Source organism: Erpetoichthys calabaricus, chromosome 10, assembly GCF_900747795.2.
Source record: "Erpetoichthys calabaricus chromosome 10, fErpCal1.3, whole genome shotgun sequence".
Taxonomy (NCBI): Eukaryota; Metazoa; Chordata; class Cladistia; order Polypteriformes; family Polypteridae; genus Erpetoichthys; species Erpetoichthys calabaricus.
Genome location: NC_041403.2, coordinates 40,812,328 through 40,831,247, shown reverse-complemented (window position 1 = coordinate 40,831,247; position 18,920 = coordinate 40,812,328). Strand labels below are relative to the sequence as shown.

The following is an 18,920-nucleotide window of genomic DNA, read 5'->3' as shown; positions in this document are numbered from 1 at the left end:
CCCTGCTTGCTTCGATCGCCAACCTCCATGCCTGAGCTACGCGCTATCCTCTTTGCGGTTCTGTTACTCGCGTATGGGGATGTGGTTGTACAATTTAAACAGATTTTTATTTTCATGGAATTGTTACATATGCATAATAGAACTATTTTACATTACAGTGAGTAATTAACCATATTAAAAAAGAGTAAAATGTAATAATTTAAAAGTAAATTATGTTTCATGTTGCATTAGAGTTATTCATTGCATAATATGATATCGTTCTGTTTGGCTTTGAAATTAACACGCAAATACTTTTTAAACTTCCACTTTTGCTGTAAAACTTCAGTAAAAACAATTTTTTTAATTACATTTTCCTCATCCTGCCTTGTGCCCTGTGTTGGCTGGGATTGGCTCCAGCAGACCCCCGTGACCCTGTGTTTGGATTCAGTGGGTTAGAAAATGGATGGATGGAAATTTTCCTCAATATTGAAATGAATTTTGATTCTGTGTTTGGACTTTCATTTTGACAATGCAACGTATAACTGCCCGTGAGTTAATTTTGTTTCTTTCTCTCTATTAAATAAAAGGACTTTTTTGAATGTTTGACTCTGAGAATTGTTAATTGTCTTTGCAAAAGCTATTAGAACGGGAAACTGTTAACATTTTAATATGAATGGCATATCAAGATCACCTTTGTTGTTTAATGTTATCTGCGGAAGATGTACTACATTATATTTCTTGGGTACATCCTTCTTTATACAGTAATTTGTGTGGTGGAAGACCGGACGGTGTTAATGGTTGTAGCTATTCTTCGGGATTTTGTAAGTTGATGTTTTCATTTTCTGCACGATCACCACCAACTGTTTCAGCATAGCCTATTGATACGCATTTAACCAATTTGTCATGTAACCAATCGTCATTTTTGGCATTAATTCATTTGACTCCATTGTTTCTCAGTGCTAGGATTGCCCGTGTACTCATTTTTTTCTGTTGATAACCCTTTGTGATGAAATTCTTGAATAATATTTGGACATAATATGTCTTCTTTCATTGAGAACTTAAAGTGAGGAAAATGTTAAAATTTATAAGAGCTGAGAGAGCAGAAACTGTGTCTGTCAAAAGCATTCACACGAATGAGAGGTGACAGGGCCGTGTGCGTGGTTGAATATGTTTGAGAGGAGGGCGTGACTTGAAAAAATATCATGGCCAAGGTCTCAACTCGCGGGACTTGGAAAAAATCTTGTAAAAAGTCTCATCTCGTTGCAGAATTTTTTATTATAATAGAGAGATATATATTCATTACTGAATTGATATTGTAGGTTTGTTGTAGCACTCGGAGCAGTACTCATTGAACAGTGCTATACAAATTAAAAATTGACTTTACTTCACTTGCTCTCAAAGAATAATGTCAAACACATCCAGGCAGCAACAAGCACTTTCTTCTTCTGGGATGTTATACACTTGTCTTTTAATTACTTTTTGGATTTAATTAAACAAGATCTTTCCATTAAATAACTCCAGAATAAACTAATTTTATAAACACCACACATTTCTGTATGTCTGCAGTGCTAAGGGCTCTGATTGTGTTGTTAATTTATTGCAAACACGCATCAATAAGTATTGTTTACACTGTGCCAGCGATCTGCACTGATACAAGGTTGTACATTCAGCTAAAATGAAATAAAAAAATACTAAAGAAAGGAGTGCAGAGAAGCACTGAAGCATTCATGATTAGTCTACTTGACTGTACCCTCTGGATATGGAGCACTGCCATACTGAAGAAAGCTCATCAAACAAGTACTAATTGCAAACAGAGAAATGCTCTTTGTTTAGGAAAAGAGCAATATTGTCTCAATATGTCTTATAAAAAAATGAATATAAAGAAATTCAAAAGAAACACTAAGCCAGCAGTTATGTAATAGACCAGTTCAACCTTAACTCTTAAAATTCTTAACAAATAAGAATAGACACCAGTTAAGAGGAGCATAAAAAAGACAACTTAAGTGTTCAAAACTATTTAAAAGATAAATGAATTTATTTAGTATTTCAAAAAAAGGCATTTTATGATTAAAAAAAAAAAGTTCTCCTTTGAATGGTCTGTGGTATCTTTGGTTTTATGGGTGCAGAAGTCAGATTGTGATCCAAGTTAACTTAACTCATGGGGGTAATGAAAATAAATGAGTGAATAACAAATCAGAAGTGTTTAATGCCAAACCACCAACTTAAATGTCACACTAGAAGATTTGCATGTGTTCGAAAGCCGTAAAGTTAACTCCAAGCATTGTCAAGCTTAAGTATCTGAAAAGACATTTTGTAACTGGTATGCATTAAATCACTTTCGGTTACACTTTTGCTGATCATAACCTGAAATGATTGTTTAAACTACAAGCTTCTGGTTTGTATCTTGCAATTTCCATTCTCAAAATGTGAAACAGATGTTTTCCAGAAAGGACTAATAGATAATAACATTGATATTTGGCATAATCCCATGCAGTGTCTAGAAGAAAGCCATAAGTTTGCCAAAAGGTACCAGCTGCCTGGTTCATCTTCACATCATTGGCAAGCTATATATTTGGAATATCTGCTATGCAATGGATTCTTTTCAATAGAAGCATACAACTACAAACATGTGGTCTGGTTTGTGGTATAAGCCTCAGTCAACAAAAGTTACCTCAAAGTATTAATTTTATGCTGTATTCTGCCTTGCCCTTGCAAATTTTGACTGTACTAATGGCAATGGCAAATGCTTAGTTTCCATGATGAACATGAAAATGAAAGCCGCAGTGCTGTCTGTGTTAGGATTGCACGCTCGAATATACTGTGGCTACCTAGTTGCTGTAAGCCATTAAATGTAATTGAGAGAGAAAAAAAAATGTTGTCCAACGTTTTTTGGAATTTTTCTTTAGATTTCTTGGCTTTGAAAAAATTAAGCAAAATAATGACAAAATGAACATGTAGGAACTAAGAATTAAACAAAAATGTTATAATGACCTTCTATCTATCTATCTATCTATCTATCTATCTATCTATCTATCTATCTATCTATCTATCTATCTATCTATCTATCTATCTATCTATCTATCTATCTATCTATCTATCTATCTATCTATCTATCTATCTATCTATCTATCTATCTATTCCTGTTTATTCTAATACAGAGACACAACAATATAAATGACATTTTGTGATTAATCATAATAATAGGCATACTTATCAGAGCTAGTCTCAAGGATATTGTGCTGACTGAAAACAGCAGCAGCGATGAAGTCATAAGTTGTATCATAAAAAACAACTAGCCAAGGTCAAAACCAGCAAGACAAAAGTAAGAAGCACAGCTAGAAGTTGACACAAAATAATAAGTAGAAAATTGTAGTGACAATGTCAGAAACCAAAAATAAAGAAGAGTCAAAGCTGAAATGTTAGATGTAAATTTTAGTCAAGGGCAAGAGAAGACTACTTAGCCAGAGATTCTTTAATATGATCAAACAAAAACACTAGCTATTAAGTTGTATCCACAAAGTTGGACGGCAAACACTCTGTGTTGCCAGCTTATGAGTCGCCACATTGATGAGGTCATTTGATGTGACTTCCCGGAGACACTGTCTGGAAATCTGTGAAGACATTCCTAACTATGAGTGCTAAACATTTTGGCTCCAATAACGAAAACAAGATGGCATCACGGAAGAATGTTTTTACGTTTAAATTTAAATAATTTACAATGCATCACAAACTAAAAACAATTGAATGATGATATTCCTTGAGATCTAAAGCTCCTGAAACAAGGAAGACAGTAACATACAGTATGAAAAATAAACTCCAGGTCATGATAGATAGAGTGTTTTGGGTTAGAATCCCATACCTAATTATTGTCTGCATGGAGTTCACCAGTAATTTCCATGTGTGCATAGGTCTTCCTCTGAATCCTCCAGTTTTCCTCCCAAATTCCAGACTTATGTAAATTAGATTATCTGGCAGTTCTAAGTTAGTCCTTTATAGATCAGTGGGTGGACTGGAGCCATTGTCCAGGTTTAACCACTGCCTTTCACTCAATACTCCCAGGAAAGGTTGTAGCATGCCACTAGCCTGAATTGGATTACAATGGTTTGGGAATGGCATGTTCTCAAGTTTTTCTTATTATTTTTGTAAACTTAATCCCAGAATGAAAACTGGATAGTCATCACTTAGTACAATTCATAGTTATGGAAGTTAAAATTTTTCCTTGCTGCACTGGGCACAAGGCAGGAACCAACCCTAGACTGAGTTCCAGTGAACTCTGTAGATAACACATGGTGATAACACATAGTTTAGCACCATATTGGCTTCCATGTCACAAAAGCTTAACAATAACTGTGAAATTTCTCTCAGGGATTAAATTTTGACGTTTTTGCAAATTGTGTGCTTTGCAAAGTTCTTCACTTTGGATAAAGGCTTTCCTTTAAATTTATAATCTTGCCTGAAGAAGGGGCCTGAGTTGCCTCAAAAGTTTGCATATTGTAATCTTTTTAGTTCGCCAATAAAAGGGGTCATTTTGCTTGACTTCTGACTACTTTAAATTTATAAAAATAGTATTTGTTATATACCAAGAAACAGCCCATTGGACTCTATAGCTGATAATTTCAAAAACACAATGGTAAGAATCTGAAGTCCATTTAATCCAATTCCCAGTCACGGGTGGCAGGAGTCTACCTAAGCAACATCATGTACAAGGCAGGAGCCGACCCTGAAGTGGATGCTTGTGAAAGTTTGAGATGACACATGAAAAATTTTCAACAGTATATAGGCAAAAATATAATGAAGAAGTTTATATTTAGTGTACTCAAAGTGTGCAGATGGAATTTACCTCAGGAATTCAAGTCGGAAGTATCTGTAAATTATTTGCTTTTGTCAGTTGTTTACTTTGAAACTAAGCTTTGACTTACAGTAGTAGAAACTGTCCATTTTTATAGCCATAAACTGTGAGGGCCCATTGGGTTCTATAGCAGGTAATTAGAAACAGCTCATGGAAAATATGTACTTTGGAAATATGTACATCTTATATAGTGGAAAAAAGAAATACTTTGAAAAAAATGGTAATCTAAATATGTCATAAAAGTAACTGGGAACTCTATACTCTGCAGAAGTCATTACTAACGTTTTTGTAGCCAACCGCTTTATAAAAACAATTTCATTCCAATGATTTCATTCAGCTGTCTCAGCCTGACTGTTTCTAAAAACTGCAAGCATTACTTTGATTTTATAAATATTTAGCTTCGTTTCATACATTGTGACATTCAAGCTAATTGATATAATCATCCAAATAATGATTTTTATAGACTAAAACTTGAGTGTTTTTTTTAATGGCGGCCACTACCTTCTGTTCCCAAGGATGCTGCGTGCTACTAGGCACATTTGTGCTTTGTTACATATGATGCCACAACGGTCACACTATAAGTGATGGCCATGAAGTTTGAAACACATGCAGACTTTGCTAGAAATTAAAGACAAGACCTTGCCAGAAATGTTTTGAGCACTCTTTTTGCATAGCATTTCCAATTACAAGTCTAGTAACTTTTAAACTTACTGTACTGTCTACTTGACAAACAGTCTGCAGACCTTTGATGTTTCAGACTTTTAAATAGTCTCATTATCACTCTGTAGCAACCTTTTGGTGTCACGTTTTGACTTTTTCTCCTTTGTTTTTTAAATGTTTTCCTTGCTTTCAAAATATAGTGAACCTTCATTCTGAGGGGTTTTAGACGTCAAGAAATCCTGTGGTTACATTTGTTTCTCAATTCAATGTGTCTTAAACATTGTCTTATTTAAATCACGTTTTTCTGCAATGCCATTTTGAAACAGGTGTTTTGACAGTTACTTGCTGCTAATAAGCAGGACAGCGGTGAGAGTCGGTACTTGACATCATTACCTGGCCGGTAAAAAAGGATAGCGTTGTGCATTTTCTGAATTGTCTAAGTGTATGTGGATTAAACCTGAAAAGTCTCTAGTGTCATTTTCTGTACACCTTTTTGAAACCTGGTTACAAAATATTTTTTTGTATTTTTTTGTCTTTTAGCTTATAATTTGGCTCAGTTTATGTGAATATCCTGGTTTTCTACTCTCTTGCTACACCACTGATTGTAATTTAGGTTTTTGCGCACTGAGCTTGTTTTTTAGATTCTCAATCTCCTGAGAGTTGATCTTGGCTAGTTTATATTTTTCCTGTTATCCTGATTTCATTTCTTTCAAAACTGCAGTCACCATGTGTAGTGAGTACATTAATTCTCCGCCACTCATTTTATTAAATAAGTCTGAATGGACTTTTTAGGAAAGGTTCCTGGCAGTCATGTAAAATCAGACCTCAACTTGGACTAACAAAATTCAGCTAAGCTAGAAAGACATTCAAATAATTAGCAGACATAATTTGGCTCAACATTAATTAAAATGACTAGCTAACTGACAAAGGCTAATCATAACAAACATCAGCACATTACAGGTGGTATACCCTAGACCAACCTAACAAGACTGAACATAGTGTTTCCTTGTTAGGAGGCATTGGTTGGTTTTCAGCTTATTATAAAACTTTACTTTTGATGAACTTGTGCCATTTAGTCTGGCCAGTCCAGCAAGTAGCCCACTAAATAACAGTGCAGAAGGTAAAAGAAAGTCCCTACACAGTATTCAGTGATAAAAAAAAATACCTCAAACAGTATATAAAAGCCTTACAACACAGTTTAAATCATCATAGTTTCAATACATTGCAAACTTGCTTGAGCTCCTGGGTATGCGTTCAGTACTATATAGGGGCTCCTTACTTATTTCAAACCCGCTATAATCATTTGGGTTGGTGTTGCATCTGCTCAAATAACGAGCAAAATTCAGAGCATAATTCAGATATTGTAGAAGAGGTTGCTAGATGCAACCTTGCTGCTGTCAATGGCCTCTATGAAAGCAGCTCATGGAAGTGTGCATGATAAGAAAACAACCCAACCAGCACACCCCAGTTAACGCTTATTCTAAAATGTTCTTCTGGTACAAATTCTAAGACAAATCCCACATGGAAATTTAATAGATCTCATGGCAAAAGTGTTCGAAACCAGAATGAAACAGTTAAATGCAATAATAATTTTGAATATTCTCATGTTTGAATATAAACATATTTCTATGTTCATGCAGATTGTAAGTCTATATTGTATTTCTTTTTATACTGTATTTATTTGTACATTTTTATAAATATGCTTATTCAATTTACCAGACCAGACTCCTAAGATGATAGTATACTAGTGACTCTGACAAATACTGGTTCTTGTATTTTGTTGTGTAGTGCATGGAAACTCATTTTTAGCATTTTTATTTTGATAATGTGGTCTTATATTATTGCTGAATCCATCTCTCTGGAATAACTTCAGATCATTTACTTCGAATTGCATAGGGAAAATCTGCATTATTACATGCACATATTTCTATATATTTTTAAAAAAATAAATAATGTTTGTCATTAAGAAAATTCAGACCCAATTAGTGCCACTGCCACTATAAAAACCTGCATAATAATAATTCTGAAGGGGTACTACTGGTTAGTGGTGACTAGTGTTGATCAGCAAATTTCACATCAAGCATTATTCACAGTGAATTTGCTGCATTCACCCTTGTTTGTTGAATTATTTATAGATAATTGGGCCAGTTTATGAGAATTTTTTTCCTCAGCATACCATAATGTTATGCGCTGCCATGGCGACATTCCTCGGAGCTGTAATAGCCAACATTGGATGGGACCACTACCCGACTATACAATGCTTATCATTTGTGTTACAGACTCTGTGGGACTTAGTTAATGGTAGAACAGATAAGTAAATAATGTAGGTTCTCAAAATTTTATTTTAATTTAATATATACAGCATAAATAACAAGTTATCTCTGCTTGTTGCCAAATGCATAGACTGAGTTCCATGTCAGTATAAGAGAAGGTGGCATGTGCCCTATGCATGTATAATTAGCCATGTGGAGATAAAAGACAAACCTTGAAGGAGCCTGACGCTCCCCACCCCTCCAAATACAGGAGACTCTATGAAATCACAGTAATAATGAAAGATTTATTACTATTTACAAGATGTTTCTATCTTTTTGATAGAAGAAAAAGTGCAATGCATCAGCACAGACAGTTTGGAGAGCCTTCAGTGCGACTTCAAAAAACAGAATGAGCCAGTGGCTTCAATCATGACATGCCACTTTGAATTTTCTGTCTTTAAAAGACATATGCATGTTTTTCTGACTTTTGATTACGATTTTGGCATTTCCGCTTTGTTTGTGACTGCACATCTCTGACTACGTTCTTTTTTCTTTGACCTCATGGAGGCACGGTGGTGCAGTGGTTGGTACTGCTAGTGTACAGCTCAGGTCACCTTTTTGGCCACAGTAATCGGTCCAGTATATTTGGCAGACCTTTCCCTAGGCCTCAGGGGCACTTTAAAGATGATTGCACCTTTACAATTCAGTCAAATCTAGTTCACTTAGTTCTTCCCCATTGACTTCAGTGCATTTTGCCAAGCTCAGCAATATTCGTGTACACTTCTGTGATATCTTAGGACTCAAGGTGAAGCAAACACAGTGGAGTTCTCTCATCACTAGTGGTGACTTTGTTGTCACAGAATAAGACTCATATTGGATTAATGACTTGATAATTAACTTGATGTTAATTTGGACGATCAAGGGGAATGTCATGGACAAGTTTTTTGAGTTGAAGGGCCTGTTTTCATCACAATTGTTCTAATGTTCAAATGTTTCACTGAATAGACAGAAGAAAATCATAAACTAGTTGGAGTGAAACAATTATCTGAATTGTTGTGGTGCAATGCTGATATCATAATTCCTGGAAAGAGTTTTATAAAAACCTTTTTCCTGCCACCTGCCACAACCAGTTGCATTACTCATTTTATATACCCTTAGGCTCCTTAGAAAAAGAGAGAGCACTTATAAAGGAATCTGCTTTCCAGCCATGCTATTCTACTGACAGCATTATGTTGCTTGCTAATCAGTTCTCCAACAAACATGGAGGTGGGTGGTTTCCTTGACCTCCTGTTTATGCTCCATAATTATTTTATTACTTATATATACTCTATATACTATCACAAGAAGCACCTACAAGGCTCAGTTGAGGTGACTCTTCTGTCCAATGTGGGTTGTAGCCACCAATGCCTTATTTTCATCCACAGTCCCGAGATGACTTCTGAAGTCATACCCAGGTTTCAACCAGAGCTACTGCTTCTTTCACCCTAGGACCTATTTAAAGAATGACTATTCGAGAAGCTGGTGTTCATTTGTGAAGCCAGAACCAAGAAGGACACAACTCCAGTGGGAGAAGTACTTAACTGAGGAAAAGGAAACTCTCCAGGAGCTGGCAAACACAGCCTATAAATGGGCAACTGATGCCCAGTATTTTCTGCTGGAATTTGCTTTTCTTTTTTCCGAGGATTTCACTCCCATGAAATGAGGTCCCTGGATGGACCCCAAACCTTTATTTAAACATCTAAATGCCATTATTGTGTTATCACTTGTTGTATATTTTCTTATATATCTGCTGGATTTGCTTTTTCATTCTGTGTGCTCATTCATCTTGAAAGACTTTAACTAACTAGATTTAAGATGAAGATATGAGAGCTGGGAAAGGAACAAATCAATTATTTATAGGGACATTTCCTATACCTCTGTTAATAATCTCTGTGAATTATTTTTTGATTACTCAGATAAACACTGCTATTCTTTGCTTCTCAAACACTGGGTCATGACTTCCTACTAGTTAAAATGTAGAGGGTCGCTGTGGGTCATGAGTGAGTTGTGCAATTGGTCACGGCCCAGTTCACCCCCTTTCTGACAATTTTGCTCAAATCGCTAAGGATTAATCCCCCCCCCCCCCCCCCCCATAAAAGATTGTGCAATAAATCATCAATATGATCAACTCTGATGACACCAAAAAGGTTGAGAGACACTGCTCTAAATACTGACAAAAGATGAAAAAATGAACCATTAAACTAAAAATCATAAAGGTTTTGGAGTGCTCCAGGAACATCCTAAAACACCAAATAATTTCAAATAGGCAAAAGATTAAAACTAAGCACACATTATTACAAATAAAAACAAGAAAATGGAATAAATAAAAAGGGAATTGCTTAAAGTAACAAACAAAACAGATAAAACAGATTCCCAACAGCCTATCGAGGCCTGTCAAATGTGTTTTCTGCCCTTGTTTATCTGGCAAAGTGACAAACCCAGTTGATTAACAACAACTAAACTCTCTCCTCTTCATATCCTGTCTATCTAATTCTTATCCTTAGCCTCTACCACCTTCCAAATGAGTGCTTGACTCCACTCCCCTTTCAACTGCACACTCGACTAGCCAAGAGTATGAAGCACACCTTACAGGTCCCAGCCCTGAGCTACTAGTGGGAGAATTCTTTAGAAAAGCTCTTTAGTACTAAGGTGTTGTACCGTGTTAGCCATTATGGATGTAGTGAGAAATCAAGCAAAATGACACCTTTTATTGGCTAACTAAAAAGATTACAATATGCAAGCTTTCAAGGCAACTCAAGCCCCTTCTTCAGACAAGATGCAATCAAGATTACAAGATTACATCTTGCCTGAAGAAAGGGCCTGAAAAACTCTTTTGAAGTACTAGAACCATGTTTCTAGAGTATTTTCTTAAGACTCCAGATATTCTAGCAACTCTGACCTCTTATTCACTATTAAAGGGTCTGTATTAGGGCGGAGTGGTGGCTCTGAGGCTAAGGATCTGTGCTGGTATCCTGAAGGTTGCCAGTTTGAATCCCCGTCACTGCCAAAAGAGATCCTACTCTGCTGGGCCCTTGAGCAAAACCCTTAACCTGTAATTGCTCCAGGGGCACTGGACAATGGCTGACCCTGCGCTCTGACCCCAAGGGGTATGCAAAAACTAACAAATTCCTAATACAAGAAATTGTATAAGGCAAAATAAAGAACAAAAAAGTAAAAAAAAATAGGTGGCAGGGCTCCACTTGTTCTCTAACATAACAGCTTGTAGTCATTTCAGGGACGTCTAAATACTTGTCATTCTTCCTTAACAATTCCACTGTGCCCACAGAATAATAACCTCTAGAGCAGGGGTGAGCAACATTGGTCTTGGGGGGCTGCAGTGGCTGCAGGTTTCTGTTCCATCCCAGCACCCTAATGAAACACAGATCTTATTTAATTGTATGGCTTGTTAGTGTTTTAACTCTGTAATGTAAGGCCAACCTTATATCGTAGATTTTTTTCATTTCCAAATAATTTGAAACCTAAAAAGGATGAGTGTTTCTCAGTACCTCACCTTTTCCTCTTTACTTTCCTTCCAAAAATTTGCTAAACCGGATGGTTCATAATGAACACACACAGGTGTAAATAGAAACAAGTTAAATGGAGAACAGCTGGGTCCGTCGGTATTTAAAAGCAAATAAAAACAGTGAATGCAGCTGTTTAAGACTAAAATAAACAGTTAAGGCTGGGGAATCTTAACAAGTGAGACAGGAAAAATGAAGCATTAAAATATATTGCTTGAGAAGTAAGTGCTTCATCAGCAATAATTGACATGGTGAGAAATTGGGTTGGAATAAAAATCTGCAGCCACTGCGACCCACCAGGACCGATGTGGCTCACCCCTGCTCTAGTGCATGAAGCCTGTTTTTGCTAGATCCATTGTCTCTCCTTGAATGTTAAACCTCATTGTCACTTGTTTGTTGGTAATTGTCTTTGTCAGCTACAACCTTGTAAACGTACAGTTAAAAGAATCTGGAGTTAAACATACTTTAATAACTAAAACCACTGCAAATTAGAGATATGAATTCAGTTTTGGTGCCCTATAAAAGACAAACCATGGGTATGCATTAATTAGCCCATGTGGATCACCTCCTACATGAAGAACCTACATGGAAATCTACCACAAACTATCTTTTCTGCCACGAACTAGTGCTAAACATGAAACATCAGCATAAATGACAACAAAGGAGAAATCCTATTTTGGGGTGCTTTTATATTGTAGAAGACTGTGGTACCCAGTATTGGATATATGACATTTTCATTTTTATTTACCTCAAAGACTTCTTCATCTAGAATTCTTGTCCCAAATACAGTAATGCCATTTGTGCTGATAACTGCCTGGTCACTTCGGTTGAGTTGCTTTGTGATTTTCTTTTTACAGTCAACAATTATGGTTACAATTTTCTGTTGCACGCTGATTGCTACTCTGTGCCATCTGTTTGGGAACAAAAGGTGTGAAAAAATGGATTAGAAGAGATTTCCAAAGGGAGACTGGGATTAACAGTTGACAACCTTTGATGAATGCCTAATAATAACAAACATTGTGCCAGAATTTAAGTAATTCTCCATTCCTACATTTTCAACTTCATACTTTCCCCTTTAGTAACCAAGAATAAGATAATTAAATAGAAATACAAATATGAATTCACAATCTTTCTGGTTTTTTTTTCACAAGACATAAAGATTATAAAAAGTGGTTGCCCCACTTAAACTTTTACAAGGTTACAATATTAAATCTAATATAGAATATTAGATAGAAGAGTGAAAAATTCACACTAGCAGTTGCAGTTTGCGGGTAAACAGGCAATGAGAATTAGCTTACACTAAACTAAACTGAGAAGACGCATTTCTGTTCGTCCATTTTCCAGATCCACTTGTTCTATTGCAAGCTAGTGGGGAGCCAGAACTGAATTGGGTATTGGTGGACAAATGCAGCATCCAGCTATGGTTGAGATGCCAGTTCATCTCATAGCAGGAGGTAAAACATCTTTAAAATGGATGCCAGTTTAATGCATGGCACACACACACACAAAGAATGCAAAATGGACATTAGGAGATAGCTTAAAAGCATACTATTGAGAAATGGAAGCCCACACAATCACAACTACTTATGTTCACAATCCACACAAACAAGAAATGCACAAGTAAGAGCTGGTCAGCAGCACTAACTACTGTGCCACTGTGTTACTCTTTTCACCTTGCTGTAACTTATTTTTTTTTTTGAGCACCACATTTATCCCTGATAGTTTTCCTACATAATACTTTCTTGCACTTCATACTTACAGTAGTAAACACTATTTTTTGAAGAAGATATTAACTTACACTTCTCTGGAAAAAATGTGAAAGTCAAAGCAGTGAGTCATTAAATAGCAGATGTTCTCGCACCTACATTTGATAGCCATTGATTTTGCTTTTTATTTATTGAAGTATTAAACGCCAGTAGGAGAGTATGAAAAACGCAGTCTTTCCCATTCCTCATTCATCTTGTTACAACATGTTAAAGACATTTATTTCTTTTACAGACATTTTGGTGTCCTGGCTGGAGAAGAGCATATGCTCTGATAACTTTAACGTTACTACAATTTCACTGTAGAAAGGCATCAAAACAAAAGAGCACTGTCTGACATTTTACCATGTCAAGTTTGGGGCCACTCCTTCTTCAGCAATGCTGTCAACGCGTGTCATGGGTACTTTAGTCCAGGGACCCTCCTGCTTTGACAGAACAACTGCAAAACTGCAGACCAGGTGCAAAGATGTAGATGAGATTAACAAAATTGAGCACAGTTTGTGATTTTGGAGCCTAAACCTCTGCCTCTCTAAAGGAGGAGAGCGTGCTGGCACAGTGTTTAGGTCTGTAGCCTAATAGCTTGAAGGGACTGGATTAGATTTTTGGCCCAGTCACACTCTTTTTGGAGTTTACTTGTTCCTTCCTGTGTCCATCTGGAGTTTCTTCAAGTCCTACCTCTCAAAACAAAAAGGCTAACTGCCCTACTCTAACAGAGGGCTTGTGTGTGTGAGTGTGCCCAGCAATGGGATGGTAGATCTTGTTATGCATCCAATGCTATGGAGATAGGCTCCAGATCACAGTAACACTGCAATGGAAAAAAAAATAGTTCCAAAATATAAATGATTGGAAATCTGTTCAGCTTGTTAGAGGTTGGTTGGCGGTAGAAATCTCCTTAAGTTTGGTAAAGACAATAATAAAAAGGCTGAATGATTTATGATGAAAAATTCACACTAGCAGTTGCAGAACATTTGTAGAATCCAATGTGGGTAAACAGGCAATGACAGGGGAAGGGTGCCATGTAAGATAATCCTCAAAGAACACCAGGAGAACTGAAAGATCCAATAGAACTAGGAGGATGTCAGGAAGATCCCTTATGGATACAACAGGGTAACTGATAAGCCCTGGAGAGAAGAACCTGCTTTGATGACATAAGGACAGACAATCTAGAAGAATATGTAGGTGCTGGTAGCTGAGCTGCATATTGTCATAGTGACGGTTTCTTAAGATTTTGGGGTATTTTTTAATTTTGTTCAGTTCTTGAAACTTATTTTTGTTTAATGCTTGCATTTTTGGTGTCATCGTGTTGATGTCATCACTGTGTTGCATAGTGCTTTGTGTCTATGGGCAAATTCCTGCTTCTGTATGTCTGATGCTATTTATGGGTGTTCCGGTAAAGTCTTGTTGGAACTTTACCTCTAAACATCCATATTACTAACCGAGAATAAACCAGATATGGATGCAGGTACACGGCGATGGGACCATGAGACGTACTGCGCAGGCGCGCGTCTCATAAACCGCAAGCGAAGTCTTATCCACCACGAACAAAGGAGTCACGGCCCAAGAATGAAAGAGCTCAACTAACGTGAATGAGAAATGAAGCAACAACGCGTCCATAGCTACCAACTAACGACACAGCCACACACAAAAGAGGATTCTGCGCTGCACCCCAGAGTCAAACGTGAGAGGCTACGGAGGCCCCACAGGTCCACAAAGATAGTACGGAAGGCGCAGGCGTCACCGCCATATTGTGAGTGGCACTACTGCGGAGTGAAGGCGCATGCGTCACCGCCATATTGTGAGTGGCACTACTGTGGAGTGAAGTTAGGAATAATGTGCTGCTTGGGATTGTACAAACCGCTGAACGCTTTACACCAAATTCAAACACAATACAGCTCAAGATACAAAAACAAGCCCACCTGGATAAAATCAATGAATGCAGGCGCCTACAACGCGCGTCTGAAATGCCGCGGGCAAAGTGGGCATGGCTCCAAAACGAACGAGCTCGACTAATGTATTTCAGGATACCCAACGCTGGGGGTAGGTGAGCGAAGCGAGCAGGGGGCGGAGCCCCCTTGTAAGGAAATAATTAGATATGGCTTTCTTTAAGAATTATATGTATATAATCTAGTACTCCTGACAACAATTTCTGTATTTGGCCAAATAAAAAAGTTTGGATGATTAAGTGAATTTCACTCCTCCAAAGGTTATGAGTTCTAATTAATCTAAACCTTTGTCTGTGAAGTAAATATTGAAATAAACTAGTAGTGTTTGCTCTTCTTTATAAGGCATTCTTGCTGGTCACGCATATCAGGGTTCATGCCAATGGTCCTGGTGTTCATGAGGTTTTTTACATCCAACGATAAAATTGTTGAAATAGATCTAGGAATGATGAGAAGTGAAAAGTGCACTGAGATTTCCAAGCCTGCTTTATTCTTGTGTCAAACGGAGTGTGAAATCAGGAGGTGTGTTGGGGCAAATAATCATTGGCACAGGTGTAGTAAGCGAAAATACTCTAAAGGAGAGCAGGAGGACATAGGGGGTGCATTACAGTGGTATTTGGAGGAAGGGAAAAGGGGAAGCTGTTCTAACTGATAGGAAGGACAAAGCCTAAACCCCATAGGGCATATTCTTTGGAATTTAGTATTTTGATACTTTGAATTCTCTCTTACCTCACTCTCCTATATTTTCCTCAATTGTTCCATCTATCTATCTATTATCAGTCTAAATAAGCATCATGGGCACACCTCAACAGGAACTGAGGTGCTCCAATATTCCATTTGGACCAAGTTTTCAGTGTTTTTAGATTCAAATGGAATTGAGCTGGTCTATCGGATACAAATGAAGTACTTCTGAGCTTACACATTTATTTAACACTTTTCAAATTAAACTGTGTCTGAGAAACAGATGCTACATGTGCCCTCTGAGAGGTTGAAGCAAGAAGCAACAGTGAAATGTATCAAACCTGTGTATCACAAGAATGTTTGATTTTGTCCATAGCTGTTAAAGGCATTGTGCAGCTTGCACAATACTTCATTGATATACACTTTAGCTGTCAAATATGTCAGATCTGATGGGTGGGAGCAGTCAGATATACCTGTAGGAATGGGAAAGAGTTGGATTAAAAAACAGCCCCATGGATACTACTGCCTGAGTTGAATACACAGCCTGTTCACAGTCCTTATGGAGTTTGCACATTCTCTGTGTTTCCAAGTGGTTTCTCTCTAGATATTCCACCTTCCTGTCATAACATAAGGATGTTATATTAAAAATAATTCTTGTGTGGATATAAGTATCCTGTAACCCTGGCTTGAATTTGATTGTACCAGGATAGACCTCATAGTATCAGAAAAATGGATAGGTGTACACGTAGTCTAAACTAATTACCTAATTTAAAAATCCAATTGAAAAAAGATCAATACATCTCTGTTGTACCCATTTAATCTTGTGTAGAGCCTATCATTTTAAATTGACAGGCATCACATTAACCAGATTATCAGCTAAAATTGTTTTATTTAGGTGACTGTTTCAAAAAAGAATTTTAAACACCTCTGAGGGCCAACATTAAGACCAAGCTATTTTTGTTGAGGTTCTACATTAAAATTTTTGTTTTCTCTTTAATATTTTTGCCTGCTTTGAGAGATCTAGTACAGTGTGTTGTTATAATAGAGTTTACATGTTCTCACAGTGTTAATGCAAATTTTCTCCATTTTTGTCTGACAGGCGACTGTCGAGCTACTGTGGTGATTGATGGTACTAAATCGGCCATGTGTCTGCGTACACGCTTGCACGTGTATTCATTCTTACCCTGAAGGGGTTGTAGAATCAACTGAAGGAGGAACTGAAGTTAGAAATCAAGGCCAAAGAGCATAATGCACACCTTTGTACATACAATTTAAAGATGGTTTTTACTACTGTGATCTTTCTGACTTATATTCACTTTCTTTCCATTTAAAATTTTAACATGCACTTCCGCAAGAAAAGGTGAAGGACCCTTACTGATACAAGGTCAACTAGCATTATATTGATAGATAGATAGATAGATAGATAGATAGATAGACAGACAGACAGACAGACAGACAGACAGACAGACAGACAGACAGACAGACAGACAGACAGATAGATAGATAGATAGATAGATAGATAGATAGATAGATAGATAGATAGATAGATAGATAGATAGATATGAATAGTTTTGTGTGACTGAGACTAGATAAATATGAAAGTACCACACTTCATATTTTTAAATTTGCAAAAAATCACATACAACTTCCACAAAATAATAGATATTTTGTATCATTGGTAACATTAGAAGGTCCTTTGAGCTTTCAGTCCTTCCTTCACACTAGCTATATGATCCTGCTACAAACTGATAAAAGTCATGCATGCAATGTTCAAGACAGGCAGATAGATAAATGCTAAATGATAAATATATATGTATTAATGCAACATACTGCAGATAGCTTTCATGGTAACTTAAGAACTTAAGTATTTAAGAAGTCTGACAAACAAAGACCACTCAGTCCATCAATATAACTAGTAGCCAAGCTGCCACAACATTGTCCCAGTATCATATCACATTTCAAAGTTTTAAGGTTTCTTCTTCAACTGTGTGATTCAGTTTGGCCCAAATAAGATATAAGCTAAATAAGAGGGTTTTTTTTCAGCACAACTATAACAAATATCCATGGCATAAATTAGAATAGATTGTCATTTGGGAAGTGCAGACATTATTATATATATACTAGCTTTGTAAGCCCACGATGTAAAAAGCCCAGGGTCCGAGAAACTATTGAAATTATCAGAAAAAAATTGAAATGCAGAGATGTCAGGTAATTGAGAGGAACTACTCAGGGCATCCCTCTCCTTGAAGGTTTTGTTTTGCTGACATGCTTGCATCGTTTGTCCATTAGCGGCTAAGTGACTTTGTCTTTCTTCTGAGGTTTCCTTTTGCCGGCGTGCTTGCCTCGCTTGTGCATTAGCGGCAGGAGGAAAAGTAAAAGGGATAACATTTTGCCGATGCACTTATGTATTAGTGGCTAAGCGAGTGACTCTTTCTTCTGAGGTTTTGCTTTGCTGATGTGCTGACCTCACTTGTGTATCCTCAGAGGTGGAGCCCTTACCCCGACGCTACCTCTCACTTCCGGGCCGGACAGACACACACACTTCCACACGTAGATGTTTATATATAAGATTGTCAGACAGGTGCACATAGTTGTAATAATTAATTAATTAATTATGTGACAGCAGCCATTGTTGTGCCAGTTGGAGAGGTGTGCCAGGCAGAGTGGTGGCTCTGAGGCTAGGGATCTGCACTGGCAATCTGAAGGTTGCCAGTTTGAATCCCATAAATGCCAAAAGGGACTCTGCTCTGTTGGGCCCTTGAGCAAGGCCCTTAACCTGCAATTGCTAAGCGCTTTGAGTAGTGAGAAAAGCGCTATATAAATGCAAAGAATTATTATTATTATTATTAACAAACAAGGGATGATTAGAGGGCCGGAACAACCAGGCTGTGGTGGGGAATTTAGCCAGGCCAATGGAGTACACCATAGTTTATTCAAAGGGTGCTCAGAAATCTTTTATGACCACAGCGAGTTAGGACCTTGGTTTTATGTCTCATTGAAGGATAATGTCAATTCTAAGAACACAGTTTCCCTATCACTGCCCTGGGGCATTGGGATCGCACACAGAACACAGGGTAAGTGCCCCTGATGGCCTGACCAACACCTCTTCCAACAGCAACCCAAGCTTTTCCTAAATGACCTCCCCTCCGAGCACTGGTCAGGTCCAACAATACTAAACCTCACATGGATGACCTGCTCTGATGTGCAGGTGGTATGGCTTAGGGGATGATTTCAGG

General features: G+C 37.4%; 1 protein-coding gene across 4 annotated transcripts in view; it reads right to left on the bottom strand.

Annotated features, from left to right (window-relative positions):
• col11a1a (collagen, type XI, alpha 1a) overlaps positions 1-18,920 on the bottom strand; it is a 290,480-nt gene that overhangs the window by 241,530 nt on the left and 30,030 nt on the right. For all 4 annotated transcript variants that reach the window (XM_051933206.1, XM_051933207.1, XM_028811103.2 and 1 more), the window contains exon 4: positions 12,049-12,211. In XM_051933206.1, the coding sequence (XP_051789166.1) occupies positions 12,049-12,211 (163 nt within the window). The remainder of the gene's footprint in view (positions 1-12,048; positions 12,212-18,920) is intronic.